The following is a 17,949-nucleotide window of genomic DNA, read 5'->3' on the forward strand; positions in this document are numbered from 1 at the left end:
AGTTGACCGAAACTGAAAAATGGGCACCTTCTCAACTGATTTATTGATGTATGTTTTTAAAATGCTGCCAGTCACGAGAGTTCACCTTAAGAAAAGACGGTTTTTGTCATATGAGTCCAACAGGTTGGCTACCTTGTGTAGTTAATTCGTAACAGGTAATGAAATCTCATAACTGCTATCTAGTTCTTATCTGAAATTGTCAACAATTTTGTGTATCTGGATAAAAAACGTTCCGTACTTTATTTCAGATAAGGGACTTTTACAAGTGATGCAGGCTCATTTTAATGGCACACAAAGCAATCACTGCCGCATTACAACCTATTTACAGTTAAACTTTTAAGAACTGTTTTTTAAGAACTGAATTGAAATTGAGGTGCAATTTTTATTTAAAGGGGAAGTCAACCCCGAAAATGTATTTCCAGTAATATGTTTTACCTTTAGATCATTGTTTTTGTCTCCTGCCAAAATTTGAGTCATAGACACTCTTTCTCCAAAAATATATTGAAATTGTAAAATGGCTCTCGAGAAATCCAGAAACAGTGCCATAATTAAAATTGCCATTTATTGTTATCCATGGGCCATAATTACAAAGGCATGCGCTTGTTGACAGAATTTCAGTACTTGCCCAAGTCACCAATATGAATCCAAAAATGACAAGGTTACATGCAGAATAAACCACATTTTTTTCACCCACTTTGCCCTCTCATTAAGATGAGTCATCGACATTCATTTATCCAACAGTTTTCTTCAGAGACACCATACAAAGACAAAACAAACATTTGTTTATACATGCCCCTGCCCTTCCAGAGTACCTTAAACCCCAGCAAACAAAAGAACATGTAGTGTGCTATTTTTAATGTTGTTTTCACACGTAAGCGAAACAAAAGGGACTGCTGACATGCATCTGAGCTGACTGAGGCATACAAATAAAATACAGGGTGACACAGCATGCCATACAAAGACTAGTAGGCCCCCCGCCCCATCTCACGATCACCCTTCCATCCCCGCATCCGCCTCCAGGCTGCTGCCCTCCCCCCGTAGTGGTTGGATATAGTTGAGAGATGAGGGGCGTCACTTGTGGCAGCACGTTTTGCAGCAAAAGCTCAACAAGTCTCTACTCGTCTTGTTCGACAACCTTTGTCTCTGTCATGTACTTGTCAATCAGGTGGATGGGCACGCCGCGTTGCATGAGTTCGTAGAAGGTGAACCCTCCTACGGTAGGTGGGGTTGGGGACAAGAGGGGACACTCGTGAGTAAGTCGGCAGGGACAGACGAAAGCGGTTTAAGCATAAGGAAGATGTCGTTTGTCCCATTTCATTTCTGCTTTGTATTCGTGTATCGCAAGCCCAAAAGGTTTGTCCCCAAAACTCCCAACTCAGCTCAGACTTCAGCTCACTGACCAGCGTTTGCCAGAAATGCTTTTAAAGTGCCACAAAGTCACAGCTTCACAGTAATAATATTCGTTCTCCAATGAGGATCAAGAATATCTGCCTGTGAGGATTTTGATATTAACTGTCTACAGCTCTTGCTCCACTGCTTTTTATGAAATATCTTTTGGTCAGAGTTCTCTTGATGATGGCTCTTGAAACACCCCAAGTTGGGTGAGAGGTTGATTAGTTTTCATTAAATTTTTCAAAATGTTTTATGCTGTGTTTAACTTCCTTTTATGCTTGTGTGACAGAAGAGGAGACGACGCAACAGCAGAAACAGCAGGAACATCTACACTGCAATATTCCATCAAGGGTAAGCTGTTCAAGAATTACTTTTTAAAAAATATATTTATTTTAATTGGGCTGTTTTAGAACACTTTCAACCATTTCAAACAAAGTAGAACTGAACTGGGACACAAGCTGAGCTTTCGCACATCCGGCCACTATGCCAAAAACAATGTCATCCAGCACAGAAAAGGCCCCAACAAAATCTTCTGTTTTGCACCAAAGAGTAACTGTCTTGTTTATTTTGGGTGCCCTCAAAATTCAGCTGATGGCAAACCCTTTCTCAGAAAGGGAGGGAGTTTTTAAAAAAGGGTTGTCAACCGTTGTTTGTACAGTTTGTCAAGCAATTTACTCACCTCATGTCATCTGCACACAACACTCAGAGTCACAATATGGCAACCAGTGAGAAATACAAAATAGACTTGCGAAGGAGTCCAGCTATGAGGCTTCATGCAAATCCCGTTACATTAAAATGGCCGATGTTCTTTCCAGGGGGAGGGGGGCACTTCCTGCGAGGGCAATGGCAGCCACATTCCCAACCAGCAATTCAAATTTAGGAAGCAGGCTGACGGCGGGTTGCATAATGAATGACATAAGCTTCATATGCCGGATCCATATGAAAGCTTACCTTTTGTGAGAACAAACAATTCATAATTCTTGAGTTTGGACTGGGGGGGAAAGAGAAGAGAATATGGGTTAGCAAAAATGTTTACATGGTGTTATATGTGTGCACCAGGGGGTGTACCAATAAGTGATTACTGGGCTCTTTTTATATGAGGAGTTAAGGAGTGAAAAAAGGCATTGTTGTGGATAAAAATGCCGTCAAGTCAAAGAAGTGAGGATGGAACTTTTTATCAGGTTAAAATAGACAAATGAAACGAAATTGTGTACGCTACCTTCTGGTGTCATTAGCGCAGCCTTACCGTCATAACATTAGCTTTTGAAAAATGGCAATGTAGGCAAATCATGTTAAAAAAAAAAATTCTCGCTCTGATACATCATGAGATTAGCTTGCGGTTAACCATGTACTTACTGTTTATGTAAAGGTAGCTTTGCAAAGAAGCGGTTGTTGCCAACCAATGAAAGCATGTTGTATCTCTGATTGTTGTTGTTTTTTTTAAATCCATTTTGGATCAAAAGAAAAACAACACATGGTAGAGATATAAATATGCTTTTCATTGGACATGTTGCTCGATTGCCTTGGGGACTTGAGGCTCATTTATGCTCGTACCAACAAGCATACGCAGTCACTACCCTTTTAGTTCTGCGACACCATTGCAGGTTGAGCCGCAGGGCACTGCTCTGGACGTTCCGTTTCCCCACACATGAAGTCGAAACATTGCAACGGTAATGTATCAATAAATCATATCATGTGTTTGTTAGGTCAATGCTAATTTGCGTCCATTCACAACACTGCCCCCACACAGTTACCGCTGTTACTGCAAACTCTGGTACGTACTGTATGTGTTTGTCTAATGTGGCGAATAAATGAACCTGTGAAATATTTAGTCCATCAAAAGGCTTTCACGATAACTGTTTGGAATATCTTCTTGAATATATGGGCACATGTGACTCCATTAACACTTTTTCATCGATGCACAGCTGCTGTGGCAACAAAAAAACGACAGATACTTACGTGTTTTTACACGCCAGACCTCTGGATTTTCCACAAAATTGGAAACACTGTGACCTACTTTGACTTGGCCTCCGAGGGCTCTTTTTCGATCATTGCCTCGTTTTATAAATGATTATTTCAATTCAAAGAGAGCAATTTGAGCCTTTGGAAACCACGGGGAGTCCACTCTGCGTCCACCCTTACCTTTGACCTCCAGTTTACATTCCACCTGGGCTTCCCCCAAGTCGTTGATGGCCTTGCAGGTGTACATTCCCCCATCGTAAGGGCTGGGTTTCCTAATCTCCAGCGTGCACACACCCTGGTTGCTAAACATGCGGTAGCGAGGGTCATCGCCAATGATGATCTTGTTCTTCATCCAGGTCACTTTGGGCTGCGGCAAACACAACCACGGCGTTAGGATTACCGCAGTCATTTTGTGGGTTCCCCCTTGCCCAATTCCTACCTTGGGATGGGCACGGACGCTACAGTTGAGAGTGGTGTTGTAGCCAGCAATGCCAAACGTGTTGATGAGCGGCTGCGTGAACTTGGGCGCCTCGTTGAAGTCGTGGTCATTGAACTCGAAGATTTTCATCTTCATGTCTGCGGTTGCAAGAGAAAAGGAATAGGGTCGTGCATGATACTGAGTGGTATCAGATGTGATGAGGGAGAGACAATGATCCTTTGTCGAAAAAAAATCTGCCACCCCTACCTTCTTTGACGATGAGGGCGCTTTTCCTGGTTTGGGTGGCCGACTCGCTAAGTCCACACATGTTCTCAGAATAGACCCTGAAGTAGTACTCGTTGCCCACCACGAGCTCGGTGATGGCGATGGAGGTGCGATGATAGTGCTCAATGCATGTGTACCATTCCTACGTTCAGCACATGAAAATGTGTAAACGTGATGAACAAACCATGCAGATTTCTCCCAATTCATCGTTTACCATTGTCTTCTTGTCTGCCTTTTGAATGGTGTAGCCAGTTATTGCAGCATTGCCATTATCTCTGGGGGCGGTCCAGGATAGCGATACGTTTTCTCCCCAGACATCTTCAATATTCACAATCTGGGGCGGCCCAGGTAGATCTAACGGCATGGAAACGCAAAAATGAGCCAAAGGTTTGTCGGTGAAAATGTTCTTTCCGTGCTTCGTTTCTTTACCTATGATCTGGATGTCGATCTCGGCTGAGTCCACGTGGTTTTCCACCTGCACCGTCATTTGATACTTCCCGGAGTGACTGCGTTCTGCTTTGCGGATGAAGATGATGCTGTCACAGTCCGTGTTCCGGATGCTGACGTGGGCAGGATCTATGGGTTGACCATCCTTGAGCCAAGAGACTTTTGGCCTAGGTTTGCCCTATATGGACATCGTCACAGGGGTATGTGGAGAATTATGTTTCATGATGCTTGGAGAGAAAAAAAAAAGGGACTGGATTTTGACAGCGCTTTACCATGAATGGCACCACAAGGTTGACTGTTTCCCCGACTCTTCGAGTGTAAGTCTGCTTCAGATGTCGTGGGACACGGATCTTGGGTGGTTCTGGAGAAGGACGATGATCACAAAATTGAAGACATCAATTACCCCTCAGAGGCAACTTTCATTGCTCTTTTTGCTTTTGCTAGCATTTTTTTCTTACCAATAACTTCCTTGACAAGAATTGCGTGCTGAGTGGTTCGCGGAGCGCTGGCTCCCGCAGCATTGATGGCCTTGACTCGAATGAAGACTTTAGTATCAGGTTTCATGCCTGTGATCGTGTATCTAGTCTTGTCTATCAGTTCGGTGTTGGCTGGTACCCATTCATCAGCTGTCGATCAAGAAACATTGCATCTTTTCAACCTCAGCTTTTATCAAGGATAGCAGAGTGAGTCCCTGTTTGTGGGTGAGTGGGCTTTCTTACATCCTTCAAGGCAGTACTCCACTAAATACCCGTCGAGACCAGCAGCTCCAATGGTTTCTGGAGGACGCCACTTGATGGTCACTGACGTGTCAGTCACGTCATCCACCACCAGCATGGTGGGCTCACTGGTTACAGCTTGGAGGATGCAAATATCGCTCATCAGACTTGTGTGCTTGCGACAGCGTACACGAACAAGATCAACGCACTCGCACATGAGCGAGGCGCCTCACTGTCTGCCAACCTCTCGTCTCTGTCCATTCTTTATTCGGAATCATTTCACTCCTACTGAACTCTCTCATGGACCTAATCTCCTAAACCTCTAATCCGCAGATGGTTTGGCAGTCATTCTAAAGACATTTTAATATCTTCCAAAGCTCCTGCGTGGCCAATGGAAATCTCAGTTAAATGCTTTGGACGGTGGTGAAACGGGAGGCAACAGCTGTGCGCCTGAGCTTCCAAGGACACATCGCACACTTCGATTCAACCTTAACTCTTGAGCAAAAAAAAAAGACAACAGCCTCGTAAACCTCATCACATGCTGGTGATATGATTGTGTTCGAGTAAGGCGCTCTGTCGACAGTGCCAGTGAACAGCTGAACCATTGTCCCAGCGGACATTCAAGGGATCGTTTATGTGACTCACCGAGTGGGGTAAAAGGTTTGGATGGTTCACTGGGCTTGGACACCCCGATGGCATTGACTGCAAATAGCCGCACTTCGTATGGCACACCTTCAATCATCTTCTTGGGCTCGTATGTTGTCTCTTTGATCAGGTCAAAGTTTATTCTCATCCATCTCGAGCTCTGCTTCTTTTTTCTCTCAATGTAGTAGCCTGTGGAGGACAGCCAGACTCGGTTGTCTGTTGCAAAGTAAGTCTGCGAGGTAGGTATGATGACATTTACCTAAAATTGGTGAACCCCCATCGTATTTGGGTGCCTCCCACGTCATAGTGCACCAATCACCTCCAATCACAGGCACCAAAGGAGCTTCTGGAGTATCAGGGATGTCTGCATAAAGAGAAAGGGGTCTTAAGTTTGAGAGATTCTTTCAAAACACGCAATACTTTTTTTTTCTTCCCAACTCTTACCTACAACCTTCAACTTGATGTGAGCTGAGGCCTCTCCAGCCTCATTTTGAAGGACTAATTTGTAGTTGCCCGTGTCTTCGCGCTCCGTGATGTCAATCGTCAGGCTCGTCTGGTCAACATACGTTTCAGCTCGGACACGATTGCCCGACTCCAGAATAACCTGAGACGGAGAGATGTGGGTGGCCAATGATTTAAAATGTCATAAAGTGCCATCTACCCAAGCCGCAGACAAAAAGTTCGATACTTACCCTTTCTCCTTTCATCCACACCACCTTGGGGGCTGGTTCTCCACTGATGGGGATCTCCAAGCGCAGTTTGTTTCCAGCCACAACCGTCACAGTGTTGTCGACGAAGTTCAAACCTTCCAGGTGCACCTTTGGAGGGTCTGAAGAAAATTGTTTCTTTAATTCTTTAGTGTTTTTTTTTTTTTTATTTTAGTGTGTGATCTGAAGTCAGTGAGCCTGGATGGAGCGTACCTATGACATGAACCTTGGCAGATAGACTCTGTGAGTACCCATCAGGTACAAAAGTGTAATCTCCAGAATCGTGAAGGGAGGTCGATTCAATAGAAAGTTCGTGAACTCTGCCCAAAAAAAACATCTTTATGTACTTTTTTTTTTTTTTTTTTTTTTTTACATCTTAACAATGAGGTCATACTTATGTTTGTGTGTGATGATGATGCGGTCATTTTCTTGGATCAGCTGTCCATTCCGATACCATCGGCCTGCGACGTTTCCTGGGGAGATCTCACAGCGCAGCTTCAGAGGCTTGCCCAGCAAGACTTTTGTATCCTCCAGGTCTTGATGGATCTTCAGTGGTTTCACTGTGAAACAGAGTTCGATTCACCTCACACCTGAGCAAAGCCGTTCTACGAAATCAGTAAGCGACAGAAGAATCTGTTGACATACAGTCAATCTTCACGCGAGCCTCTGATGAGCCTCCAGAGGCCATGACGGAGTAAGTCCCAGTATCTTCGAGGGACGCGTCGTCGATTACCAGGAAGTGTTTGGTTCCCTCGCACTTGACTCGATATCTGGATCGAACCCCTGTTGGAACCTCTACACCGTTTTTCATCCTGAGAGAAAGAGCCGCATTCAACTGTGGTTCAGGAAAATTAAGTTTCTATGGAGTTCTTCTCATGAACTACACCGTGATCTTACCATTTAACAGGGGCGCCTTCCTCTGTCACCTCACATTCCAGCTCGATCCGCTCATTCACTGTGGTTGTCACGGGCTCAAGACCTTTCACGATCTTTACTGGCAATTCTGCGGTCGAGAAATGGGGATAACGCTGAAGCGAAAACCCATGAAAGTCTACCAAAGTTCTTGATTTTTTTTTCTCCCTTCTTACAGTACCTTTGACAAAAAGCTCTGTGGAACACTTCTCGTCTCCTGCTGCCACAGAATACGCTGCGTCGTCATTCATACCACAGTTGTTGATGACCAAGATCCTTTGTGTGCCCTTGTGCTCAAATATGTACCTAAATGTGATCCATCCATTAGCTTGACTCAACAACTTACCCGCTCAACTTTCTTTCTTTGTGAAACTCAACACGTCGAATGAGTTGTTCACCATGCATCACGCACATCGGATCGGAAAAAAGCTAATTCTGCAACACTGAGCTGGACAGACGAATCAACTTACTTCCTTTGACTTAAGGTCAGCGGCGGAGCCAGAACAGGGCCAGAGCACGCAGAGTGTGCAAGACGTGATTATGGCACATAGGAAGGAGCCACGACATGACAGACAGACATAGACAGAGAGACATCATGCCCGGGGGTGGTAGTCAACTAGAAGAACAACAGGAAGTCCCGGCGATGAAAACCAGAACACAGCAATAGCCTCCCAAATGGCTTTAGCTTGGCATGGCTTTGACATGACTTTTCTTTGCAAATCGAGGATCATATCGATTCTCTGCAACACTCTGAAGGGAATTATCATCATTGCCTTGAAATGTTTTCCCGCGAGAACTCAAAACGCAAACAGTTGTCAAACCCTCCATATTGCGCCTTCTTGCCAAAGCCAGGCTCAGTTAAAGACCTGTGTGGGAGGTACCGCCCTTTCCTGTACAGAGGCATACAAAAAGCAATTAAACACAACCGTACGTGTGCGATTATCACTCAAATGTCGCTCTGCAGTCATGGAAAGTCTTCAGAGCCACATTGAAGTCGAGAAGGAACCGATAAGACAGCGGCCAGAGGAGGGCGTATTCCCGCAAATGAATAGCATCATGTGCAATGCGCTTCATTTGCGTTTAGAGCTGACAACAGGAAGGATACACAATAGGTGACATGGTCACATACTTGGGACTGGGACGGATCTCTTGTCCATTTTTGTACCACTTCAGGTCGACCGTGGGATCAGTCAGATCAACAACCAGGCGGATCTTGCTTCCTTTATCCACCTGATACGCAGGCTCCAGCTTCTTGGCAAAGGCTGCAAAATGGCACATTTTTCATCGGCGTGGTTCTCTCTGGAATTCCGCTCGCCGAGTAACCACTTTACCTTCGCTCTTTTTCTCCTCTTTGGGAATCTTCTTCATTCTGCGCAACAGGCCTCTCAGATCCGTGATACCATACATGAAGGCGATCTTCTCGTACTCATCTGGACGGGCATTCTTCAGGATCTCCCACACGTCCACCTCGGGAGTGTCGTCCTGTGGTTTATGCTCCCTGGGAGGGTGTTGGATAGTGTGTGAGGACCAGAGTCATAGGATAGTGTTTGTAACATGTCTTGAGGAATTGGAACTGTAACGCGAAATTCTGTACGATACAATCCTCCCCGATTTCCTCAAAAAATGTTACATAAAAGGGATGGGCTTCATGCAACGTCTTCCTGACTTTGCTTCTACCTTGGCGAGGATTTAAAAAAAAAAAGGACATTCATCCCGCCATTGGAAATGGGCGCCTCGAGTAATTTTGGCCATCGGAAGTCATAAAAATGGTCCATCGGACTGAATTGAAGTAGGTAATAGTTTTGTTAATCAGCTCATACGGCCTTCCTTCTCGTCTGTGCTTACTTCAGGTCATTCTTGTCATTCTCTTGTCTGTCTTTTTCCAAACGTAAAAATTTATTCTTGCTTGAAACGAACATTATTAAACTGGGTTTCCTTCTATCTGGCCCATTCCCTTTTTTTTTTTTTTTTTTTTTTTTTTTGAATGCTCACTCCATTGATCCAGTCAGGGACGCGCGCATCATGTTAGACTGAATCTCAGGGTGGGTGTTGGATTATGTTTGTGAGATCCTGGTTAGTAAACTCATTGACCCGCGGCATGAGTGGCGCTTGTGTTAGGAGAACATTCCATCACTTACATCTTTCGTGGACATTTTTCCAAATGTCTGAAAGTTAGCAAGGTGAAAAGCAGCAGACGATGTTATTGCATTCGTGACTCTTTCTGTTTATTTTCAGGCAATTATGATGTGGTGCGCCAAAATAAACACGGGTGTGTTTGCCTTATATTTCCCACGTGAAATACAACGATAATGTAGCGATAACACTATTTTACTGCATCATTTGCCTGTGGCTCACTAGTGCATCTTCAACAACGGGAAATGCTCCGAGACCATTTCCATTATTGCCGACTGCCAGCAGGAGCCGTCAGAATGCTGCTTTCAAATGAAGTGTTACCAAGCTACTGTACGCCAACACTCTTTGCTCGTCCAGTTCGGGGAGCCCCCCAACCCTTTCATGCTGAGGACTGCAAGATTAGAGTACTCACCCGCAGTAAGGTCTAATGCTTTTAGTACCTATGGTTTTCGCTCTACTAACCTTTGATGTCTGAACGTGTAGGGGAGAAGAAGAGACAAGCCCAAAATAAATGTATCACTTATCTGGTCGTGTCTGTGTTTAGCATGAGCTTAAAGAGGCAACATTGCGGTTATTTTTGAGCAACCAAGAGAAGCGCGCTAGACATAGGCTCGCCATTCAATGGGTGGCATCATATGAATCATTTTTTCAAAGAAAGCCAAAAGAAGCACATTGAAACCATGACCGCAAGGAAGGGCAACATCCACTCGGCGGCTGGGCATATGATTCTCACCTATGCTTAAGGAGAGCACTAAAGTCAAGCTCCCCTGCATCGTCTTGGCCTTCAGTGCTGTTGTTAACAGGGAGAGATTAATAAGGATTTCATGAAACAGTCTCAAGGAAACAATGCTGTGAACGAGCCAACACAAAGCCGACGCTCAATCAACGTATTAGCCGTGAGCTAACGAATGATTGGTGCTTACACAAAACTCAGGCTTACGTCTCTGGTTTTGGGGGAAAAAAGGTGGCTTGTGTAAGTCTCTCGTCCCCGGGCGACATTGCCGCACGCAGCGTGACGGCGCAATGACACCCAGGGTGCTTTGTATTGCCTTCCATACACATTGTTTGAGGGTGATTTAATATATCAAAGTTGGCCTTTGATTGTGTCAAGGCGGTTGAGTTGGCGGTGGGTCGCAGTGACAGAACCGCTGTCAATCATTTCATGTCATCCTGTATGCATTTACAACATTGCACCTTTGTGTTGCATACTGAACACGCACTCCCAAGTGGGCGTGTCTTCATGCATTACCTCCTTTTGAAAGCCGATCGAATGTCGATACTTTGTGATCCCCCGGTTTCTGGAAGACAGCGGTAGACGTTCACAGTCACTCATTCCGTCGTCTATGTGTCTTGACGGGGGCACCCGCTTGGCGCTTGAACCGACCTTTCACTTCCAGGTCGAAGGAGCAGCTGTCGAACTTGTCCTTGTAGCTGACCTCACACCTGTAATTGCCCGCGTAGTTCTCCTTGGCCTTGATGATCTGCATCTCAAATGTGTGGATCTGTCCGAGGAGACGTGCATCGATAGCGTCAGAGAGCGACTTATCTTATCCGATGGACGCTCGGGGCAAAATTCTTACCTTGGTGTTGCGATCGAAGGTCTCTTTGAGCTGCAGGTGCTTCCCTGTCTTACTGGCCAAGTCCATCCATTTTCCCTTGAACCACTTGACGGTGGGTTTTCGCAGAAGGTCTTTTGCTTCTACTTTGGCGACAAAGGTGATGTCCCCACCTTTCGCGTACAGCAAAAATGACAAAGACATTGTAGTGAATGCTATTTTTCCACGATGCCGTTTTCCTTCCCAAACAGAAATTTGGTTCCTCTCCGAGACCCAAATTTGCTAAAGTGCATCGTGTCAACTGAGTCATTTCAAAACAAGCCGGGATCCATTGTGTCATCTTGACTCAATTCTCCGTCGATGACGCTTACCGACTGACACCATGCCGCTCACGGGTTTTTCAATTAGCAGGGTGGACAGCGGTGGCGTCTCGATGGGCTTTTCCAATTCCTCCGGGGGTTGGGATTCACCCAAAGACCACACTGGTGCACATTGAGGACAAACGCATACAGTTGCACATTTTAAAAAAGGAGGCAATAGTTCATAGTTCATTTCGGTCGCAGTCGATCTGAGCCCCGTTACAACCAACAAACTTCTGCACTGTGTAGTCTTACCACGCAGACCCACACACACACAGGACGACACACATTTTTATCACTTTCACCACCACCACCGGCAGCAGCAGCAGCAGCAGTTTAAGCAACACTGAAAGCATGAAGTAGATGTGAGGGAACACAAAACTTACTTCAGATGATGTCCAACAAGGATGACTTAAATGAAAGCGACGCTATTCTCTCGATCCTCTACTGTGTGTCACAATATCAATATTTTCTAGTGACTGTGTCTACCACTCAATTACCTGAATCTTTTCTCCCCATGGAGGTAACAGGGACGCTATCATCTAAATAAAGACAAAGAGAGGTTTACAGCATATTGGCGGGAATAGTACTGTAAAGTCCGCTGTCGTAAGCACACGCCAACACAAAAAACGCCAAGCGATTAGTTGTTTTTTTCTGGGGGGGGGGGGCTAGGATTTTATCTACTGTTTGAAGGGAACTACTCAGAGGGCAAAATTGAAAGTGTAATCTTGAGTTAAAAGGTGGCTGTTAATTGGTTAGCAAGGAGACATCCCCACTTCTCTCTGTTGTTCTACCAAAGGTTGTCCAAACACATCAAAAACATGTCTGCCAGCATGTTTCCTACGCGCTAATCTGTTGTGATTTAGTAATTTAGAGAAGGCGACCGCGTTGGTCGGAAAGGCTGTCATGGGACTGAACAGAGGCATCTTACTAGGCAGCTCAATTGAGAGTTTCTTGAGTGAATTGGCTTCCTCTGTGAAAAAAAGCACAGTCATCACGGAAAAGTATCAGGGTCGGCTCAAAAATAGAAGTTGGTTTTCAACTCACTCCTGATGCCCACCATTGACAATTTGCTCTTCGATGCTCTTATATTTATTCCTCTCCGGTCCCCATTTTCGGGAGATGAATTATATTCACAGTCTTCCAACACGACACACCGAGAAGAAGTGTCAATAAATTGCATGGCATTTGGTTAAATTCTCTCAATAGCGAGCGATAAGTATCCACAGTATACTGTACATACATGTGGAATACCAATTTTGCATCCTTGTCTTTATTTGTCCAGTAAAGGCTGATGCTCGGGCGTCTCTCTCACACATACACACAACTGTTACTTCATGTATGTCCGAGCACGAACATACATCTCGATGTTAAACATACCGCGTTCATCCCAAATGAAAGTCATGCGAACCGCGGACCATATATTTTTCATAGTTATATCCGCCAGCTTATATCCTGACCGCTTGCGAACGCTATTGTGGCTCAGCCTCTTTTCTCCTTCTGTAATGTCGGCCGTCCTCATAAATAAGTGGGAATGGTTTTTGGATACCAACCTGAAGGGGTTGATGGGGGCGTACTAGTGGCTGTGACGCCGGCGTCATCTGCAATAAAGGTGTTTGTTGACATATGTACCCACCTAGCAACACGGTGAAAATCCTTCAAAAGCAGGCAAGCTGGGGGACCTTAAATGGACATGCACCCCTTGAGGACAAATCCCCCAAAATGCCAAAAAAGCCAAAAATGCACTGTGGCGTGAGATCCCGAGTGAATCTTTATTGCGCTCATTTCTACGAGCTCTCTCCAGAGACAACGTGGCGGTGTGCGTTCAAATCTGCAAGTGCCAAGCGGGTGCAATAGTTTCAACGATGTGTGTCGCGGTAATCTAGAAAATGTAACCTAATTCAGGAAGCCAATAAAAAAGTGTCACTCATTATATGAATGCATAGGAAAGTGCTTTTCCAATTCCAATTCCTACCAATTTGTTTTTTTTTCTATTAAAAAAAAATCATTGTTTCTTGTGTAACATTCCAATTTTTTTTAATGTTGTGGCGTATCGATATAGTTGGCGTTTCACTTGTCAAATTGAACTGCTCAAACAAAAGAAGATATTCCGCGATATTCTTATTTATTGAGACGCACCTCATTATACGTTGCCAACAAAACCCGACCCCCAGGAAAGCATGTTGTTCCACAGCTTTGTCCAACCTTTCTCAGATTCCTATTCCCCGAAAACTCACCTTTTTTCTACGTATTGCAGCCGTAGCTCTTAGAGGGCTCTTTCCAGTTTTATCTCATCCTTCGTCTTGGGATTTTGACATACAGTATTTCAGCCCTACCCACAGCTTAGCGTGTAACATCATACAAACGTCTTCACTGAAAAGCGTCAAGCCGCAGGACAGGTGCAAGGGAGAGCAGCACGCTAACAACCACAAAGCGCCACAATCATACCTCCTCCGCAAAGAAGCTGCAGGCCTCGTCGAGTGAATTTAAAAATCAAAGGAAATACTTGTGAGGGCACACCCCAAACCAACACGGTGACGTGAGTTGTGGGGAGAGGGTGGAAGAATCGAGGACGGGGGCAGTCAAGGTTACCCACCTGGGGGTGGAGAGACCTCCAGGGAAATCGCAGGGAGGAGCGGGGCACCGTTACTTTCTGGTGCAACACTTTCTGAACATAATGTGACAAATAAAGCGGCGCATGGATTTGGATGAGCACAAAGCTTTTTTTTTTTTCCAAGCACGTGTCGCGTCTCTTGCACTCTCGTGTACACTAAAGACACGACCGCACACAAAAATACACACATTCACGCATACTTGCAGGTCACGCACATTGATACTTGAGACAGAGCATTCTCACAAGACAAGCACCAACAATGTCATTTCCGTCTCGCAAATGCACATGTGTTGATTTGGATTAATGACGTTCAAATGTTAGGTTTCGCCGACGACTGCAATAATTGACTAGTTTGCAAACGTTAGCGCCGGTGATCATGAATTCATCTTTGCGTCACCCGTTTGAGCCGCTGCTGTCGTTATTCTGCAAAAAGTCCCGGGGATATTTTTAGGGCGGCTTTCGGGGAACTTCTCCGAGCGTGAGCCTCAAGATGCTGGGGCTCCAAGGTCAAATCCCCACCGGCGGCAAAAAGCTCGCCGCTCGCCGCCCACCATCCCCCGACCCGCCCGCCCTCGCGCAGGGCGGCCCGGCGCGTCAGCTGAAACAACAGCGAGGGATCAGCTGGCGGGCGAGTGGAATGTCAGAGATGCTGACAGCTCGGTGGTCGTCACTGCGGGGCGCGGCGGTGCGTCCATATCGTCTCGAAGAATCAACCTGTCTTAACGTTGATGAGCTCTGCTTTGGCAGATGTTGTCTGCTCATCTCTTGCAAAGTCAGCAATGGCTGCAGTTCATTTCTAAGGCATTCGAAGCCTTTGTATCGTAATGTACTTTTTTTGATTAGTGTCTGAGGTCCGAGGTCGGTAGACATGTTGTCGAAAATGGATGGATGGAGGCGTCACTCTTAGTCCCTCAAAGATACCATCTACATCAGTGTCCCCCATAGGGTGAGTCATCATGTGTTGTTTACCCAACCGGAGACAAGTCTGAGTCTGTCTGATTGTCGTGGCAGGGTGTGAATTGACAAGTGGCGACCCGTCATTGGCTGCTCACCTTCCGGCTGTGCGGTTGTCGTCTCATCTAAAGGGAGAAAAGAAAGGAGGGATCCATTACAGGACACTGGGTAAGTAAATGATACGCAACACACTGATCTATTTTGTTAAGTGACTCCCGACAGTCTTAACTGATTAGGACCGAGGGCCTCTGCGACAAACCACATGTTCACATTTAGGTGTTCAGTGTCTTGCGCAAAGACGCATCGTAAAATGCCAAATCCGTGGAAGGCGACCAGTTTTTTTTGGAGGGGTGGGGGTTCACCTCAGTACTCCAGTCAAGGTTTAGTGGAGAAGATAAACACCAGCAAAGTGATAAGAAACATGAGATGGATGAAAATGAACATTGGGTGACCTTTGTCTGGCGTGGATGCAAGCACTAACTTGATCCGAAAACCTCACTGTTCTCCTTGAGAGCCCGGGCTTTCACACGTCGGATGCTTGGCGACGGTCGGCTGCGCGCAACCAGTCCACGCACTGATCTCAACTCTTGTCTCCAGCGCATTTGCCGATAAAGTATCCTCTTTGGAGAGCCACTTTCTCAGTCTCAGCTTCGGATATCCCTGAATTTCGTGACGATTCCCTGTCAGCATTCCACCACCCAAAATTAGCCGCAACGCTTGCTTCCAAACAATGTGTCGCTGACCACTGCAGCGCGATCCAGCGGCGTCACATCATGCGGCCCGAAACGAGTTTCGCCCTCATGGCCGCAGGGATAATGAGGGTGCAGAAAGGTTTTGCTTTACCTCGGAGGGTCTCCCAGTTCAGCTGACAAGGTTGCAGGTATTTTCAGCTGTTGCCTCTGCTGGCGCTCAAACAGAAAGAGGCTCACGGGGGCTCCAACTGTTGCCACTGTCATCGACCTTTAGTGTGTGAAATAAAACGTCTGTCCAAGCCCCGATCGATCTCGCCATTGCAATTGGATGAGGTTTTCTTTTCCAATAAGTCATCTTGATTTATAAAGGCCTTTTGTATAACATGAGACGGAGAAGAAAGCTCAGGGAGAGTGTTTCAAATCTGTGACAAGAAATACTGGATCAAGTGGTGTCGATGCCGTGGGCTTCTCCTCGAAGGAAACCCAAGACAAAGGAGCTTAAGATGAGGACAGTCGTGGAAAGTGTCTGGGCATCGGGTCAAAAGGGGTGGCTGCCCTTTGAGTGAGCTATAAAGTAGCTGTGGGGTTGTCAATTTTGGTGCCTGGCCAGTGTGGGTGTGGGTGTGTTTTTCGGTGGTGGTGGGGGCTTGCGGGCGGGGAGGAGGCTTGGGTGTCAGTGGAGGGAGATGGCAGGGAACAAGGGATGGGGATTAAAAGTGAGCTCATTCCAAACTATTCCAGGGACAAGAATCTCTGCCCCAAGAGTTACTCTGGCGACCCATCATCTCCTGTTCGGCATCCGAAGTAGGCGGTGGGGGGAGGGTGTCTAAAACAACAGCTGGTCCGACCCATTTGAAGAACAATACTTTTCTGCACACATTTACAGTATCTCCTGTGGGATGTGCCGCTATTTATGGCTAATGCTTGTCACTGGCTGTCTCTTAGGGGATCGGGAGATTCACGCACCAAGAGAAACTGCATCACACACAGGACAGACATCCTTGTACCCGATTCTCAATTGAGATCAATCCTGTCATATGGCATATTACACAATCCAAGACCGCCCAGTCGTAGGTTTGCATTACAAACGGAAGCTTGTGCAAATAAGGCTAGTGACGATCCCTGCAAGGGGGAAGCAAAAATTGTGCTATTTCTGTGAAAAATTGATCAAATTGTAAAGCCTCAAGCCAGGCTTCACTTCTGCAATCCGCTTTGAGTGCTACTTAGATGGCCACCTGTCACTCCGCAAGGATCTGCACTATTTGGTTGCTCGGTGAGCTCATAACATCCTCTCATACTTTGGCACCATCGTTTGGATGGAAAATATTTATCAATCCATCATCTTGACGGAAAGAAAATATGGACGGTCATCTGACCAATCAAGGGTCCTCTTGAGATATACAGTATATATCTGTATAGGAGGACGCATCCTTGATTCTCACAAAAGGTTTTGAATGTACTCTTCATGGGCATGTCTGAGCTGCTCAGGGAGAAGGCAGAAGTAATACCATCGCCTAATGACAGACAGGCACGGATTCAACAGGAATGTTGATCGACGTGAGATTGCAGATGACAGATGTCATGGTTCCAAAGTGAGGGCGGGACGATGGGATGGTTTTAGAAGAGGTGTCCAGTTTAATGTGCACTTTGCCGTAAATCATCTGGGAGACAAATGGAACAAATTGTATCGTTGATCCCAAGTGCAGCCACCATTTCTCCAAGACGGTCCCTCAACCTTCGAAGCGACATTTGATTTGGATTGTGCTGCTTGAGCATTCCCTTGCATCCGTGCATCGTCAATCATACAACGCTAGAAGCATAACAGTACATGTATATTGCCCCTTCGCTTTTCTTTGCGCCTAAAACGGTCCTCTCCGACGGCTTGCGTTAGTACTACTCATCACTTCTGCACCCCTACCTTTCTTTGGGGGCTCTGGCATCTTGAGCCGAGTCCAAGGAAGACTGTCAGGCGGTCAACAAAAGGTGCAGCTTCCGAGCTGTGGGTCTCAACGGGAGGTCCACCAGCAAGGGGGCGGGCGGCAGGTCGAGCGTTGGTGCACTCGGACGAGAGTGATGGGAGATGAGGAGAGCACAGGGGGTACGTTTTGGAGGTCTCGTCAGGGGTGGGGGGAGGAGAGGAGGAACGGTGACAGATCC

The 17,949-nt window shown here is 46.1% G+C and overlaps 1 protein-coding gene across 1 annotated transcript; it reads right to left on the reverse strand.

The window, feature by feature from the left end:
* Positions 1-543: 543 nt before the first annotated feature.
* mybpc1 (myosin binding protein C1) lies at positions 544-17,904 on the reverse strand. The gene is made up of 31 exons (XM_086103300.1): positions 17,711-17,904; positions 15,199-15,225; positions 14,129-14,200; positions 13,086-13,133; positions 12,464-12,505; positions 12,033-12,074; positions 11,545-11,655; positions 11,198-11,346; positions 11,002-11,119; positions 10,867-10,915; positions 10,351-10,407; positions 8,816-8,982; positions 8,614-8,746; positions 7,666-7,790; positions 7,470-7,575; positions 7,218-7,384; positions 6,967-7,132; positions 6,786-6,892; positions 6,558-6,694; positions 6,310-6,469; positions 6,125-6,229; positions 5,866-6,054; positions 5,224-5,358; positions 4,963-5,130; positions 4,777-4,865; positions 4,487-4,682; positions 4,272-4,411; positions 4,040-4,199; positions 3,794-3,930; positions 3,535-3,721; positions 544-1,212 (listed from the first exon to the last, which is right to left on the reverse strand). The coding sequence occupies exons 1-31, from the start codon at positions 17,730-17,732 to the stop codon at positions 1,115-1,117; spliced, it is 3,609 nt and encodes a 1,202-aa protein (XP_085959426.1). The 5' UTR covers positions 17,733-17,904; the 3' UTR covers positions 544-1,114.
* Positions 17,905-17,949: the final 45 nt, after the last annotated feature.

This window comes from Hippocampus guttulatus, chromosome 22, assembly GCF_054856545.1.
Source record: "Hippocampus guttulatus isolate MCC_2025c chromosome 22, RoL_Hgut_1.0, whole genome shotgun sequence".
Lineage (NCBI taxonomy): Eukaryota > Metazoa > Chordata > Actinopteri > Syngnathiformes > Syngnathidae > Hippocampus > Hippocampus guttulatus.

Bases quoted from the DNA above. Each gene is read 5' to 3' on its own strand.
- mybpc1 (XM_086103300.1), bottom strand. From the start codon at position 17,732: ATGCCAGAGCCCCCAAAGAAAG. The intron at 11,347-11,544 runs GTAAGCGTCATC...TGTACGCGAAAG, and splicing joins GAGCGGCATGGTGTCAGTCG to GTGGGGACATCACCTTTGTC. The intron at 7,133-7,217 runs GTATGTCAACAG...TCTGTTTCACAG, and splicing joins GGCTCGCGTGAAGATTGACT to TGAAACCACTGAAGATCCAT.